Source organism: Cherax quadricarinatus, chromosome 12 (genome assembly GCF_038502225.1).
Source record: "Cherax quadricarinatus isolate ZL_2023a chromosome 12, ASM3850222v1, whole genome shotgun sequence".
Taxonomy (NCBI): domain Eukaryota; kingdom Metazoa; phylum Arthropoda; class Malacostraca; order Decapoda; family Parastacidae; genus Cherax; species Cherax quadricarinatus.
This window is the reverse complement of record NC_091303.1, coordinates 24516682-24532021: the sequence shown is the minus strand read 5'-3', so window position 1 is coordinate 24532021 and position 15340 is coordinate 24516682. Positions and strand designations below refer to the sequence as shown.

General features: G+C 42.4%; 1 protein-coding gene across 1 annotated transcript in view; it reads left to right on the top strand.

Moving 5' to 3' along the window:
• LOC128686619 (uncharacterized) overlaps nt 1–15340 on the top strand; it is a gene marked incomplete at its 5' end in the record, with an annotated part of 113103 nt that overhangs the window by 37581 nt on the left and 60182 nt on the right. Inside the window, 3 exon segments of the mRNA XM_070084280.1 lie at nt 787–917; nt 10921–11065; nt 12363–12517. Of these exon segments, the coding sequence (XP_069940381.1) occupies nt 787–917; nt 10921–11065; nt 12363–12517 (431 nt within the window).

Sequence of the window (15340 nt, the reverse complement as noted above, 5' to 3'; positions counted from 1 at the left end):
TATATACACAGAGAGACATAGACCTCTCGGTGTATATACACAGAGAGACATAGACCTCTCGGTGTATATACACAGAGAGACATAGACCTCTCGGTGTATATACACAGAGAGACATAGACCTCTCGGTGTATATACACAGAGAGACATAGACCTCTCGGTGTATATACACAGAGAGACATAGACCTCTCGGTGTATATACACAGAGAGACATAGACCTCTCGGTGTATATACACAGAGACATAGATCTCTCGGTGTATATGACCTTAACCATTAACATTAATAACCAGAGCAAAGTTCATTATGCTGTTAACCTTCTCATTTAACCTGGAGAGTTTACCTGGAGAGAGTTCCGGGGGTCAACGCCCCCGCGGCCCGGTCTGTGACCAGGCCTCCTGGTGGATCAGAGCCTGATCAACCAGGCTGTTGCTGCTGGCTGCACGCAAACCAACGTACGAGCCACAGCCCGGCTGATCAGGAACTGACTTTAGGTGCTTGTCCAGTGCCAGCTTGAAGACTGCCAGGGGTCTGTTGGTAATCCCCCTTATGTGTGCTGGGAGGCAGTTGAACAGTCTCGGGCCCCTGACACTTATTATATGGTCTCTTAACGTGCTAGTGACACCCCTGCTTTTCATTGGGGGGATGGTGCATCGTCTGCCAAGTCTTTTGCTTTCGTAGTGAGTGATTTTCGGAATAACATTTCCGGAATAACATTTAAGAAGGCAATTCTTTTTCAAATGAAAATCCTTCTTCTAAATAATTAAATAACCAAGTTGTTCTGGCTTACAGATGACTATCGGTACAAAGCAGTGATGGTAGTGCGACGGGGTACAGTGACCCGCACGCTGGACCTGCGGGGCAAGAAGTCTTGTCACACAGCCTACGGCAGGACAACTGGCTGGAAAATACCTCTAGCAATGGTACGTTCAGACTACATACACTGCACAGAGCAAACTTTACTGGGATTACCTTCTGCCTTATGACTTGATAAAGCTTTGGAATGAGGGAAATGTAGCCCCAGCTTAAGCTTGTTCTGTATATTGCTTCCTTATACCCAAAACTGCTGAGGATTCCTCATCTAATCAGCTTCAAATGGTCGACGATTGTGTTTCCTGCTTACGCACCCCAGCTCTGATTATTATTATTATTATAATCAAGGGGGAAGCGCTAAACCCGTAGGATTATACAGCGCCTGTGGGGGGATGTGGAAGGTATTCAGGCTTAATTCAGGGAACTGGAGCACAGATCCAATTCCCTGAATCAAGAGCCCCTCACCAGCGTCAAGGAGCCTTCCTTGAGGGGACCCCAGCTCTGAGCAGCTAGACTAGATTTTTGTAATGTAATGTTTGAGTAACATGGAGTAATATGTATTTATAATGTATCCCTCAAACCTCACGTATTGTATATGCCATCTTGTGCCCTAAATATATCTTCATCCTTGTGTACCATATTACATAATAAAATATACCAATTGGTGAAGTAACAAAAGATGAGGTGGGAGAGGAAGTGGAATACTCAAATGACTTTAGAAAGAAATCCTAATATTTTACCTCGAAGTCTTTATCTACTCCTAGGCTATGTGTCCCTACAATTTACACTGAAAATGTGTGTGTGTGTGTGTGTGTGTGTGTGTGTGTGTGTGTGTGTGTCTCTATATATATATATATATATATATATATATATATATATATATATATATATATATATATATATATATATATATGAAGGAGGGGTGTAAATGTTGCAGTTTAAAAACTGTAGTGTAAAGCACCCTTCTGGCAAGACAGTGATGGAGTGAATGATGGTGAAAGTTTTTCTTTTTTGGGCCACCCTGCCTTGGTGGGAATCGGCCAGTGTGATTATAAATATATATATATATATATATATATATATATATATATATATATATATATATATATATATATATATATATATATATATATATATACCACCTCTATAACTGAACTGGGGACCCTCATCCTCAGAGAAGACAATAAACGTACTCAGGGAAAACTCAAGGTTCTCCCCGGAGCTGTTTGAATATTTTCTTCTCCTACCACCCCGTATATTTTATATTCTGTATGAAATTTTATTAATAGACAGAATACACTGGCAGAAAACACAAACATGAATACTTTTTTACAATATATCAAAGACTGGCCCGAACCCTGGACTGGTTTCAAACGGTTTCGTTGTGCACCACCTAGCAGGTTATTAATAGAATATTCAAAAGGTTGCTAGTAGAATTGCAGTAAATCAACCATTCAAATCATTATGAAGCTGTGTGTAGTCTGTGGTCAGTCAAACAAACGGGCTTCCACATGCATAAATTGTCATTTCTGTGGAAATTGGTGTCACGCCCCTTGTGCAGATATCCAAGAACTAGCTACAAGCAGTATTAAAACAGGGAAGTGTTTTTGGGTATGCCCAAATGAGATAAATCTGTGGACTAAAATCACAAGGGTATTAAAAGAGGTCAACATCAAAGCTGCTTTCATAGAAAACCTGGAAGCTTTCTACAACAGATGGGAACATAAAAAGTCCGGGCTGAATGGTACTGCCCTTGATACTGGCCATGTAGTCAGAAACTGTAAGGCTGGAGATGATGTCCTGGTAGGCAGTAAATGGGGGGCTGATAGTGCTGTCCTGGGAGACAGTAATGGGGAAGCTGGAGGTGCTGTCCTGGGAGACAGTAATGGTGAAGCTAGAGGTGCTGTCCTGGGAGACAGTAATTGGGGAAGCTGGAGATGCTGTCCTGGGAGACAGTAATGGTGAAGCTGGAGATTTTGTCCAGGTAGTCGGGAATTATACGCAGGAAGGAATACATATAAATGACCTCATAGGGGACAGGAGCCATAGTAGGGAAACAAGTGTAGTCAAAGATAAGATAAAACCAATATTGCAAACTAGAAATACCGCAGGAAATAGCAAACAAGAGGACTCCACTAGCAATAGTGAGGATATATTACCAAAAACAACTGGTGGGAGCTCCATTGTTGGTGCTAGGGAGGATAGAAGTAAGACAGGGAAACATGCACCAACAGGGAATACAGTCACAGAAACCCAAGGCAAACGGAAACCAAGCCTGTGCACATACTATGCACTCGGTATCTGCTGGCATGGGAAATCTGGAAAAACAGATGGGACGTGCAACTATGACCACCCTAGGAAATGCCATGCCCATATGACAACAGGAAAATGCAAACTCCCTTCCTGTAAGCTTTTTCACCCTGAACTGTGTACCTCTTCAGTACAGGAAAGACTGTGCTATAACTTAAATTGCCAGGCATACCATCTAAAGGGGACAAAAAGATACAAAACATCCAGGCCATGGGAAAACCTGGGTAGCCACAGCCACTCAAGAGGGAGAGGTTTTTTAGTGCCAGGAAGGAAAAAAAAACTGGCAGGAAATGGCAGAAATCGTACACCAAATCCAGTCATTCCTGGAGTGGAACCACAGTCGATGGCCTCCACTCCAAACCAACAGATACAGATACTAATGCCGGAAAAAAAATCCCCCCCAGTACCAACAATACCACCAGTCCGATAACATTCTTCTTTGCAAATATACAGGGTCTAAAGCCAGCAACAAACAACAAAATACCTTTCATCCGTGGACTGCTTGCAGAGGCAAAGGCAATGTTCGCGGCTTTCACTGAGACCCACATAAAGGATCACTTGGACAACGAAATATGGATCCCAGGTTACAACCTATACAGATGTGACAGAGTGAACAGGCAAAAGGGGGGGGTTGGCCTGTACATTGCAGAGTCACTTGTTTGCACAGAACTGCTAAATGCCTCAAATGATGTAGTGGAAGTTTTAGCAGTAAAGGTCGAGAACCAAAACCTAGTCATTGTGATAGTCTACAAGCCTCCGGATGCAACATCCCAGCAATTCCAGGAACAGCTGTTAAAAATTGACCACTGTCTGGAAAACCTTCCAGCTCCTGCACCCAACATCTTGCTCCTGGGGGATTTCAACTTAAGGCACCTAAAATGGAGGAATATAGCAAATAATATTGTTGCAGTAATAACACCAGGAGGCAGCTCTGATGAAAACTCACACTCACGCGAGCTTTTAAATCTCTGCACAAAATTCAATTTAAACCAGCAAATAATAGAGCCTACTAGACTGGAGAATACACTAGACCTCATCTTCACTAACAATGATGATCTGATAAGAAATATCACCATATCAAAAACAATATACTCAGATCACAACATAATTGAGGTTCAGTCATGTATGCGCGGAGCCCCAGACCGCCATAATGAGATTAGTCACGAGGGAGCATTCACCAAATTCAACTTCAATAACAAAAACATAAAGTGGGACCAAGTAAACCAAGTCCTAACCGATATAAGCTGGGAAGATATACTAAGCAACACAGACCCCAACTTATGCCTAGAACAGATTAACTCGGTGGCACTCGATGTATGCACAAGGCTTATTCCTCTAAGAAAAAGGAGGAGTAGATGTAAAACAGAAAGAGACAGGCGCTCCCTTTACAGGCGACGGAAAAGAATAACAGAGCGGCTAAAAGAGGTCAATATATCTGAAATGCGTAGGGAGACACTGGTCAGAGAAATAGCAAGCATCGAACTTAAGCTAAAAGAATCCTTTAGGAGTCAGGAATCGCGGGAAGAACTAAAAGCCATAAATGAAATCGAAAGAAACCCAAAGTGTTTCTTCTCCTATGCCAAATCAAAATCGAGAACAACGTCCAGTATTGGGCCCCTACTTAAACAAGATGGGTCCTACACAGATGACAGCAAGGAAATGAGTGAGCTACTCAAGTCCCAATATGACTCAGTTTTTAGCATGCCGCTAACCAGACTGAGAGTCGAAGATCAAAATGAATTTTTTATGAGAGAGCCACAAAATTTGATTAACACAAGCCTATCCGATGTTATCCTGACGCCAAATGACTTCGAACAGGCGATAAATGACATGCCCATGCACTCTGCCCCAGGGCCAGACTCATGGAACTCTGTGTTCATCAAGAACTGCAAGAAGCCCCTATCACGAGCCTTTTCCATCCTATGGAGAGGGAGCATGGACATGGGGGTCGTCCCACAGTTACTAAAAACAACAGACATAGCCCCACTCCACAAAGGGGGCAGTAAAGCAACAGCAAAGAACTACAGACCAATAGCACTAACATCCCATATCATAAAAATCTTTGAAAGGGTCCTAAGAAGCAAGATCACCACGCATCTAGAAACCCATCAGTTACACAACCCAGGGCAACATGGGTTTAGAACAGGTCGCTCCTGTCTGTCTCAACTATTGGACCACTACGACAAGGTCCTAAATGCACTAGAAGACAAAAAGAATGCAGATGTAATATATACAGACTTTGCAAAAGCCTTCGACAAGTGTGACCATGGCGTAATAGCACACAAAATGCGTGCTAAAGGAATAACAGGAAAAGTCGGTCGATGGATCTATAATTTCCTCACTAACAGAACACAGAGAGTAGTCGTCAAAAGAGTAAATCCGAGGCAGCTACGGTGAAAAGCTCTGTTCCACAAGGCACAGTACTCGCTCCCATCTTGTTCCTCATCCTTATATCCGACATAGACAAGGATGTCAGCCACAGCACCGTGTCTTCCTTTGCAGATGACACCCGAATCTGCATGACAGTGTCTTCCATTGCAGACACTGCAAAGCTCCAGGCAGACATCAACCAAATCTTTCAGTGGGCTGCAGAAAACAATATGAAGTTCAACGATGAGAAATTTCAATTACTCAGATATGGTAAACATGAGGAAATTAAATCTTCATCAGAGTACAAAACAAATTCTGGCCACAAAATAGAGCGAAACACCAACGTCAAAGACCTGGGAGTGATCATGTCGGAGGATCTCACCTTCAAGGACCATAACATTGTATCAATCGCATCTGCTAGAAAAATGACAGGATGGATAATGAGAACCTTCAAAACTAGGGAGGCCAAGCCCATGATGACACTCTTCAGGTCACTTGTTCTATCTAGGCTGGAATATTGCTGCACACTAACAGCACCTTTCAAGGCAGGTGAAATTGCCGACCTAGAAAATGTACAGAGAACTTTCACGGCGCGCATAACGGAGATAAAACACCTCAATTATTGGGAGCGCTTGAGGTTCCTAAACCTGTATTCCCTGGAACGCAGGAGGGAAAGATACATGATTATATACACCTGGAAAATCCTAGAGGGACTAGTACCGAACTTGCACACGAAAATCACTCACTACGAAAGCAAAAGACTTGGCAGACGATGCACCATCCCCCCAATGAAAAGCAGGGGTGTCACTAGCACGTTAAGAGACCATACAATAAGTGTCAGGGGCCCGAGACTGTTCAACTGCCTCCCAGCACACATAAGGGGGATTACCAACAGACCCCTGGCAGTCTTCAAGCTGGCACTGGACAAGCACCTAAAGTCAGTTCCGGATCAGCCGGGCTGTGGCTCGTACGTTGGTTTGCGTGCAGCCAGCAGCAACAGCCTGGTTGATCAGGCTCTGATCCACCAGGAGGCCTGGTCTCAGACCGGGCCGCGGGGGCGTTGACCCCCGGAACTCTCTCCAGGTAAACTCCAGGTAAATTAGGAATCTCCTCCAGCTCTTCTGAAGCCGGACGAGAGCCAATTATGCAGTAAGCATTTTCCCTCTGGATGGCCACACTGAGGCGCTGGAACATGAAAGTGGCTGCCCTTGGGTCCCTGGTGATGTCGATGAGTCTGGAACCCAGTTCTTTAAAGAAACGTGTGGCATTTTTTCCCCCATGATCCCAAGGTCTCTAATCCCACTGAGACAAATTGATACTGTTGGTTTATGTCCCTGTACTTGCTGATCTTGTACTCCTCCCTGTGATCAGCAGTTCCTCCCTGTCACCCGACACTGTGATGGATATAGGTGTCAGCCAGTGTGGACACACAGGTATAGTCCTATGCTATGAGCTTGCTACTCTTCCAGGGATAGATGGTGATCCCATCGGGGTGGTTTGCTGGGTTGTGGGTATTATTGGCTGCTAGTGATCGGGGCTCTCTCTCGGCTGGGCATCCAGCTGTAGCAATGGTTCTCTTTATGATGTCATTGACTTCATTGTGTCTTACATGCCAGCCCTTGGTTTTGGAACAGTTAAAACCATGTAAACCATATTGGTCGGCTTACGCATTGCAGCAAATATACGTATATTCCGTGAGAATTGGGACAGCAAGGTGCAGAACCACTGCAATACAGAGGGTCATAGGGTCGAGGCGTGTTCCCATTGCCGAAATGGGAACTGTTTGGAGGAAGTCCCCGGAGTGATGTGCACTCACAGCTTGGAGATGGGCAGCCTCCCTGTCGGATGTTACAGCCCTGAGCATGTTGGCAAGCACCTTTTCAGCGATGGGGCCATCCCAACTTGACTCCTTGTAGGCCAGTGCTGCACTAGGTTTTGGTGCTGAAGCAGCAACAGTCTCCCATACAGTGATGGCACTGATGTAGCTAGGGTCCTGTGTTCCTGCTGAGTCACTAAGGTTGTCCAGAAGAATTTGTTTTATTAACTCATTTGATGCTATGGTAGAGGATAGTAAAGCTAGTAGGGCAATCTGGGAGGATTTGCATACTCTCAGCCCCCCAAGCCTGACTGGAAGTGAGGCTTCCAACCACTGTCCATCTTCAAGGGAAAGATTCAATACACTCTCTAGCATGGTCTTAAAGAGAGTCATATTCCTTGAGTTTCAGACTGCTGAAGGCTCTGGAGCATCTCAGGAAGTAGGTAAGTTTTGGGATTGACAGGCACCTGGTGAGTAGGTAGAAGGCATCATGTGTATCGATGTCTTTCATCCTGCTTTCCATCGTCCTGAGGTCTGAGATTCTTTTTCTAGGATCAGATCGATGGCATTGGACCCAAGAGGAGCGCCAAGGAGAGTGCTGTTGGCTGGATCAATGGCTCGTGCTCCTGGTAGAACAGCACTAATATCCTGGATCATCTGTCGATTGGTAGAAACTATTTCACATTTGGTGGGGTTTAAAGATAGGCCCAGGCTTTCTCCCAGGTCTTTAATTTTACTGATGTCCTATGGGAGAGATTCTGTTGTGCCAGCTTGGGTACCAACATCCAAGAACCATTTATTGAGCTCACTGGAGAGTGCTTCTGTGACTTCCTTGATGACCAGACAGAATAGAAAGGGGGCGAGAGGGTTCCCCTGTTCACGCCCTCACACGAGTCAATTTTAAGGTCACCAAACAATAGTTTAAAAGTTACATTATAACACGATTCAGTGAAGGGATACAGGGAAGGGAAGTGTCTAGAAACTGCTTGGAGAGCAGCAACCCTTCTGACTAAGTTGAAAGCGTCGGCACAGTACAATTTGATCAAGGCTATTTCATCGGGCATGTTGTTGATATATACTCGTGCTGCGTGGGCAGCTGATTCACAGCCTTGTTGAACACCAAAACCGAGCTGAGTTGGTTTCAACATTGAGGCAGCTTCTTGACTCACCATTCTTACTGCAGCCTTGGCGACTGGGCACCGAAGGGTGGTGCCCACTGCAATGGGCCTGATTCTTCCATCCTTCTTTCGGAAGACAGTCAGGCACCAAAGAAAAGGTGTCTAATGGCCTCTGGGACACTGCCATCCATGCATACATTGGAAAATTTGGTGAGTTCAGCCAGCAACCTCTCTGAAACATCACCAAGTGCTGGAATGAGCATTTGTTTTAAGTGTTGTTGCCTTAAACCAGTGGTTCCCAAACTGGGGGTAAATTACCCCCTGGGGGTAATTTAACCATTTTTGGGGGGTAATGGAGGGGTGACAGAAAAAAAGTTATGAATTCTGAAAATCAAGAAAACAATGCGGTACCCGGTATGAGGATTATTGTTAACTTTGTCTTAGTATATAAAGTTGTAAAGTAAACCTATTATAAGTAAGTAATAAAGTTAAACCAAATAACAATAAACATCAAAAACTAATATACAGTATTAGAAAAGAAGAAATATATAGCTAAGTGTGTGGAAACCCAAAAGTATTTTGACAAGTATGCTTCAGGACAAAAGTCACTCAGTAGCCCAGATCGACCTGTCCAGTATGCGTCACTCACTTCCTGAGGCTGCCTCTATTTCACACTGTCAGTTTATCTGTGAGCATCAGCCGAGGTAGACATAAGCTGGTATGTATGTGTACTGCCCTGTGCAGTATATAGTTAGTATTTACCCACTGTTACTGTGAATTTGTAGCTATTATTAATTTTATATATAATGTATGTGTGGTTCTTACGTTTTCAATGGTTTTGCTAGGATTAGCAGAGTATGCGAGGCTGTATACGTTCACGTTTAGCCATATATATCAATAATAACAACATTTTGTGAAAGGGGTAACATGCTTTATGTGGCATGTTAAATTGGGTAACAAGCTGAAAAAGTTTGGGAACCACTGCCTTAAACAGATGAAACCTCCTGCTGAGCCCTGTGGAAATGACATAGCAGCTTTATACACATCAGCATCCTGTAATGTTAAATGTTCTTAACCTGCTGCAATGTCAGGGAGGTCAATGTTGGTACTGGGAGCCCTGGGTGGATGTTTGTCCTTCAGAGCTTGCGCCGTACTGACGTCCTTAGGAGCGATGGTATCCTCACTGGTTATAAGCCTCAGAGCTCCAATAGTATTACCCTCTTCTATTTTTTTTGCTAATTTGGGCTCTGATTTTTGAGGCGTCGGGTGTCCTGTTGTTGGCATTTGCCCGGCGGGTGTTTGTCGCCCTAGGGGGGAGACGGACGAGGTTGTCATCCCTCGGGAATACATTAATTGCTCTAATAACATGTGTTGCTAGTGACTGTCCCTCCTTGGTGGGACAGCCAAACAGGCATTGCCAAAAAGCAGCAGGTTGTGCCAGGATCTGTTATTTGAAGGAGCATCATTGACTTTCTTCAGAAGGTCAGTGAATTTTCTAGCAGCTCGAGAGCGAGCTGCTTTGAGGATGTGTGTCAGAGTCCTGGTGGATGTTAATTTGATTGCAGATTTGAGGTCCTCTGTAGAGGTGAAGTCACGGTAGCTGTCAGCTCTGTCTGCTGTGAGGAGCTGTTGGTTGTTCTCATTTGGAGCTCTCCTGGAGCCTAGACATCCATTATGTGCACGGATGTTGCGCACTTGAGTCCTGGAGATGGGAAGTACAGTGTCTGCACTCTGAAGGAGGGGTGTTAATGTTGCAGTTTTATAAACTGTAGTGTAAAGCACCCCTCTGGCAAGACGGTGATGGGGTAAATGATGATGAAAGTTTTTCTTCTTTCGGGCCACCCTGCCTTGGTGGGAATCGGCCGATGTGTCGATGTGTTATATATATATATATATATATATATATATATATATATATATATATATATATATATATATATATATATATATATATATATATATATAATATAGGGAGGTACCACATCTAGAACTGTCCTGGGGACCCTCATCCTCAGAGAAAAGAATAAACTTGCTTCAGGGAAAACTCGAGATTCTCCCTGAAGCTGTATGTCGTGCCGAATATGTAAAACTGGTCAATTAACAAGAACTCATTTAAAATTAAGTCCTTTCTGAAATTTTCTCTTATACGTTTAAAGATATATATTTTTTCATTAATGTTAATGTAAAAAATTTTAATTTTGCACCAAAAGTATCTTAGAAAACTTACCTAACCTTATTATAACAAGAGCAATTTATTTTAGCCTAACCCAACTAAATATATTTTAAATACGTTTACAATAATTTAGTACTAAAAAAAACAAAATCAAATATATTTTTTTCGTTAGGTTCAGAATAGTTTTGGCGAAATTATTGCATACACAAATTTTCACTTGTCCTATATGGCAAGATGAGCGTTGCTATTTAAGCCAAGATCGCAAGTTCTGCCTATTCGGCACGACATGTATATTGATTTAGCTTCATTTAATTTTCACTCAACAGCTGAAGCGTGATGGCGTAATTTCTCCACCATGCAACCCTAACCAGTCGTCACTGGAGCATGAGATTGTGGCAGTAACTACAACATTCAACAGAGCGTGTGTGCCTGGCACTTGGGCAACCATTACTTCAGTAGATTCAGCACTCAGTACGTAAAGCTACTGAATTGTCTTTTATTTTACTATTAGGTAAAAATGAGCCTACATGGGTACAAAAATTAGAGGTGTGCTTCATATTTCCGCCTGTGTGTGTGTACTCACCTATTTGTACTCACCTATTTGTGGTTGCAGGGGTCGAGTCTTAGCTCCTGGCCCCGCCTCTTCACCGGTTGCTACTAGGCCCTCTCTCTCCCCGCTCCATGAGCTTTATCAAGCCTCGTCTTAAAACTGTGTATGGTTCCTGCCTCCACTACGTCATTTTCTAGGCTATTCCACTGCCTTACAACTCTATGACTGAAGAAATACTTCCTACTATCTCTCTGACTCATTTGTGTCTTCAACTTCCAATTGTGGCCTCTTGTTTCTGTGTCCCCTCCCTGGAACATCCTGTGTGTGTGTGTGTGTGTGTGTGTGTGTGTGTGTGTGTGTGTGTGTGTGTGTGTGTTTTGTGTGTTGTGTTTTTTGTGTGTGTTGTGTGTGTGTGTGTGTGTGTGTGTGTGTGTGTGTGTGTGTATTGTGTGTAGTGTTTTTAGTGTGTGTGTGTGTGTGTGTGTGTGTGTGTGTGTATTGTGTGTAGTGTTTTTAGTGTGTGTAGTGTGTGTGTGTGTGTGTGTGTGTAGTGTGTGAGATAAAAGTTGCACAGTGTTTGACAGTAACAAAATAATACAATGTGTACTTGGCTGAGTTGGTTGAGTGGCGCCGTATGAATTAGCAAAAAAAAAAAAAAATCAGAATAAGTGACAGCATTACATTAATGATACACAAAACCGACACAAAAATGAATAAGACACATGTGTAACACAGGAAATCTTTATTATAAAGACGCTTTGCTATTTTTTTTTTCAAGTCGATGCAGAGATTACATGCTGGAAACAGTTGAAGATAAGGTAATCAGTCCCTCAGCTTTGATAGATGTTGAGTGTCTTAACCTTGATCAATGTGAAGAACGTTCCAGTATATAAGCTTCCAACTTGCTACATCTGCTGCAGAGTGATCACTGCTACACGACGGATCACCTTCTATCAAGGCTAACAAACTGCTTACATAAATTTCCACTGTCTTCGGAATATAAAATTTGTATTGAAATGAAAAAGTCACTGGATGGTGAAACGTCTTCATAATGAAGGTGACTCACGCAACCGTAATAACATGACTGCAAACAAACCAGGGTACGGGTGGGATTTAAACTATGGCGAGTGAGTCGTAAAACTCCAGGCCAGTGCGTAAACCACTGGGCCAGCTGGTGACATGATGAATGCAGCTTACGTATGTTCTTTCTGTTTTCAGAGCAACGTTATGCAGCCATGTGTTCAATGTGCAAGAGTGGAACCTGTGACGTTAATGACGACTATATTGGCTATGAAGGAGCTTTACGATGCCTCACCGAGAAAGGCGGAGATGTGGCCTTCAGCAAACTCACAGTTGTTCAAAAATTTTTCTCGGTACGTTGAATATTTTTTATTTTCTAAAGACGTTCGAAACTGGGAATTATACCCAAATATCAAGTAAGGTTTGAATATATAACATTTACAGGAGTGACTATTTTACCAGGGCCATCTTGTCCTGTTAAGAATGAATCGTTGCTATTAAGACTTGGTTCAAACTTTGTTATAATTAACTTCTTTAATGGCTTGGTTGCCCATGGCTAACCAGCAGCATTCTGAAATCCATTGATAAGAAACACCAATATGAAAAGCAATATAGACAGGGCTTAATACACAAAGATATTCTTAAACAATATTCAACAGTTCTCACCAAATTAATAAAGAAAGCCAAACAACTGTACTACTCCAGCAGATTCACTGGCCCAAGAGGAGTTATAAAAAAGACCTGGAAAACACTTTCCCAGATTCTGGGGACCACACAAACTGAAAAAAAACAAGAATATTGTTCTAACTAAACCTCATGAAAAACCACTGTATCCCACAGATACAGCTAACAAGATTAGATTTAGATTTTGCCACCGAAGTGGCTAGTTTATTGTGCACCCCATATCCATCCTGTGGACGGTAGCGCGAGAGCATATGGATACACTAAAGGCCTAGGAACTAGGCCCCAAAGGGTTAACAGGAATACATTTGGATTTATATCTACATATCTATAGTTCACTTATCTGTTACAAGCAAATTTAGGAAATTTGCTTAGTATATCTGGTATCTTATTTTCTTTAATAAGAAATCTTGACATGTCACATAGGATATTATTGCATAAGAATTAACAGCTAACAAGATAAACGACTTCTTCTCAAACATAGGATCTAATCTCGCCAGTAAAATCCCACGTACCAGTGCCCGTGCCAGGGACTACCTAGATGGGAATTTCCCAAATTCCTTCTATCTTGTACCAACTGAGCCCACGGAAGTAACCGCGATCATAAAGTCACTTAAAAATAACTCGGGGGAATCTGTCTAACATCCCACCATTATTGTACAAGCGAGCGGCCCATGTCCTTTCGTATGCTATTACATTACTTTTAACAAGTCACTAGAAACTAGCACTTTCCCGACACTACTCAAGACAGCAAGGGTTACACCAATCCATAAAGGTGGTGACCCTACAGACGTAAACAACTATAGGCCAATATCAAACTTACCATTGCTATCCAAAATCTTCGAGAAACTCGTGCACAGGAGACTATATTCATTTATAACGTCACAAAACATACTCAACCCCTGCCAATCTGGATTCAGAAAAAATAAAAGCATTAATGATGCAATTATAAAAATGCTAGACCTGCTTTACACAGCATTGGAAAATAAGGAATATCCGCTAGGAATTTTTATTGACCTAAGAAAAGCGTTTGACAAAGTAGACCACGGCATCCTACTCCACAAACTTGACCACTATGGTATAAGAGGCCATGCGCTTGCATATTTTAAATCCTACCTTTCTAATAGGTATCAGTATGTCACCATTAAAGACAAAGCCTCATCAATACGGCCACTTGATACTGGAGTTCCTCAGGGAAGTGCTTGGACCCCTGCTCTTCCTCATTTACATCAATGATCTTCCAAACATATCCCAACACCTGAAACCCATTCTCTTTGCTGACGACACGACTTATGTCATCTCCCACCCTAATCATGTCACCCTCAACACCATTGTTAACGAGGAGCTGCTCAAAATATCGACTTGGATGACAGCCAGTAAACTTACACTTAACACTGGCAAAACCTACTATTTTATGTTTGGTAGTAGAGCAGGTGTTGCGCAACTTAACATTAAGATCGACAACACTCTAATTGCCAGACATAATGAGGGCAAATTCCTTGGCCTATACATCGACAACAACCTAAATTTCAGCACCCATATCCAACACATAACAAAAAAAGTATCCAAAACAGTGAGGATCCTCTCCGAGATACGATAATACGTACCGCAAACTGCCCTTCTCACACCATACCATTCACTTATATATCCATACCTCACCTATGCTATCTGTGCTTGGGGTTCAACTGCAGCAACACACCTAAAGCCAATAATAACCCAACAAAAAGCCGCAGTAAGAATAATCACTAAATCCCATCCCTGGCAACACCCCCCCCCCACTCTTCATAGATCTAAACTTACTCCCTGTTCAGAATATCCACACTTACTACTGTGCAATCTATATCTACAGGACCTGAACATCCTACCTGAAAACTCTAGAACTGCAGACACATTCATCACTTTCAAAACTACAGTTAAAAAACATCTTATCTCCCTGATTCACCCCGACAACTAACTACATGATAGCCACCTGGTGGTTCACAATTACACTCACTCACCCACTGACTATAAACCCAGAAATACTAATCTTAATCTTAAAATAATAAATCCTAACTAGTCATAAGTTTGCCTATGATGCTCCAATATAGACACCTTGTATTGTGCCAAAACAAAAGCATTCACATTGCTAAACTCACAAATTATGATGTAGTCACTTAGCCTTAATACCATAATCTGTAAGGATTTAATGTTAAGAATTAACCTAAGTCTGCACGAAATGCCTAACCATGCTAGGTGTCCTAGTGGCCCCCTCTGTAATTAGTATTTTATAACATGTAAACTACACAATACCCAAAACCTGTAAACCCCACATTGTAACCCTTATAGAGAATAAACTTGAATTGAATTGAATTGAATGACTTTCAGTAGAGAACTCTAAAACTGCTTTTGCTGCAACACAACACTTGCAACAAGATTTCCCTTCTAACTGTCGCCGTAAAAGATAAATGAAAGGAATCGATGCCTTTCATCACGATTCAAAATCTAGCATTTTTTCC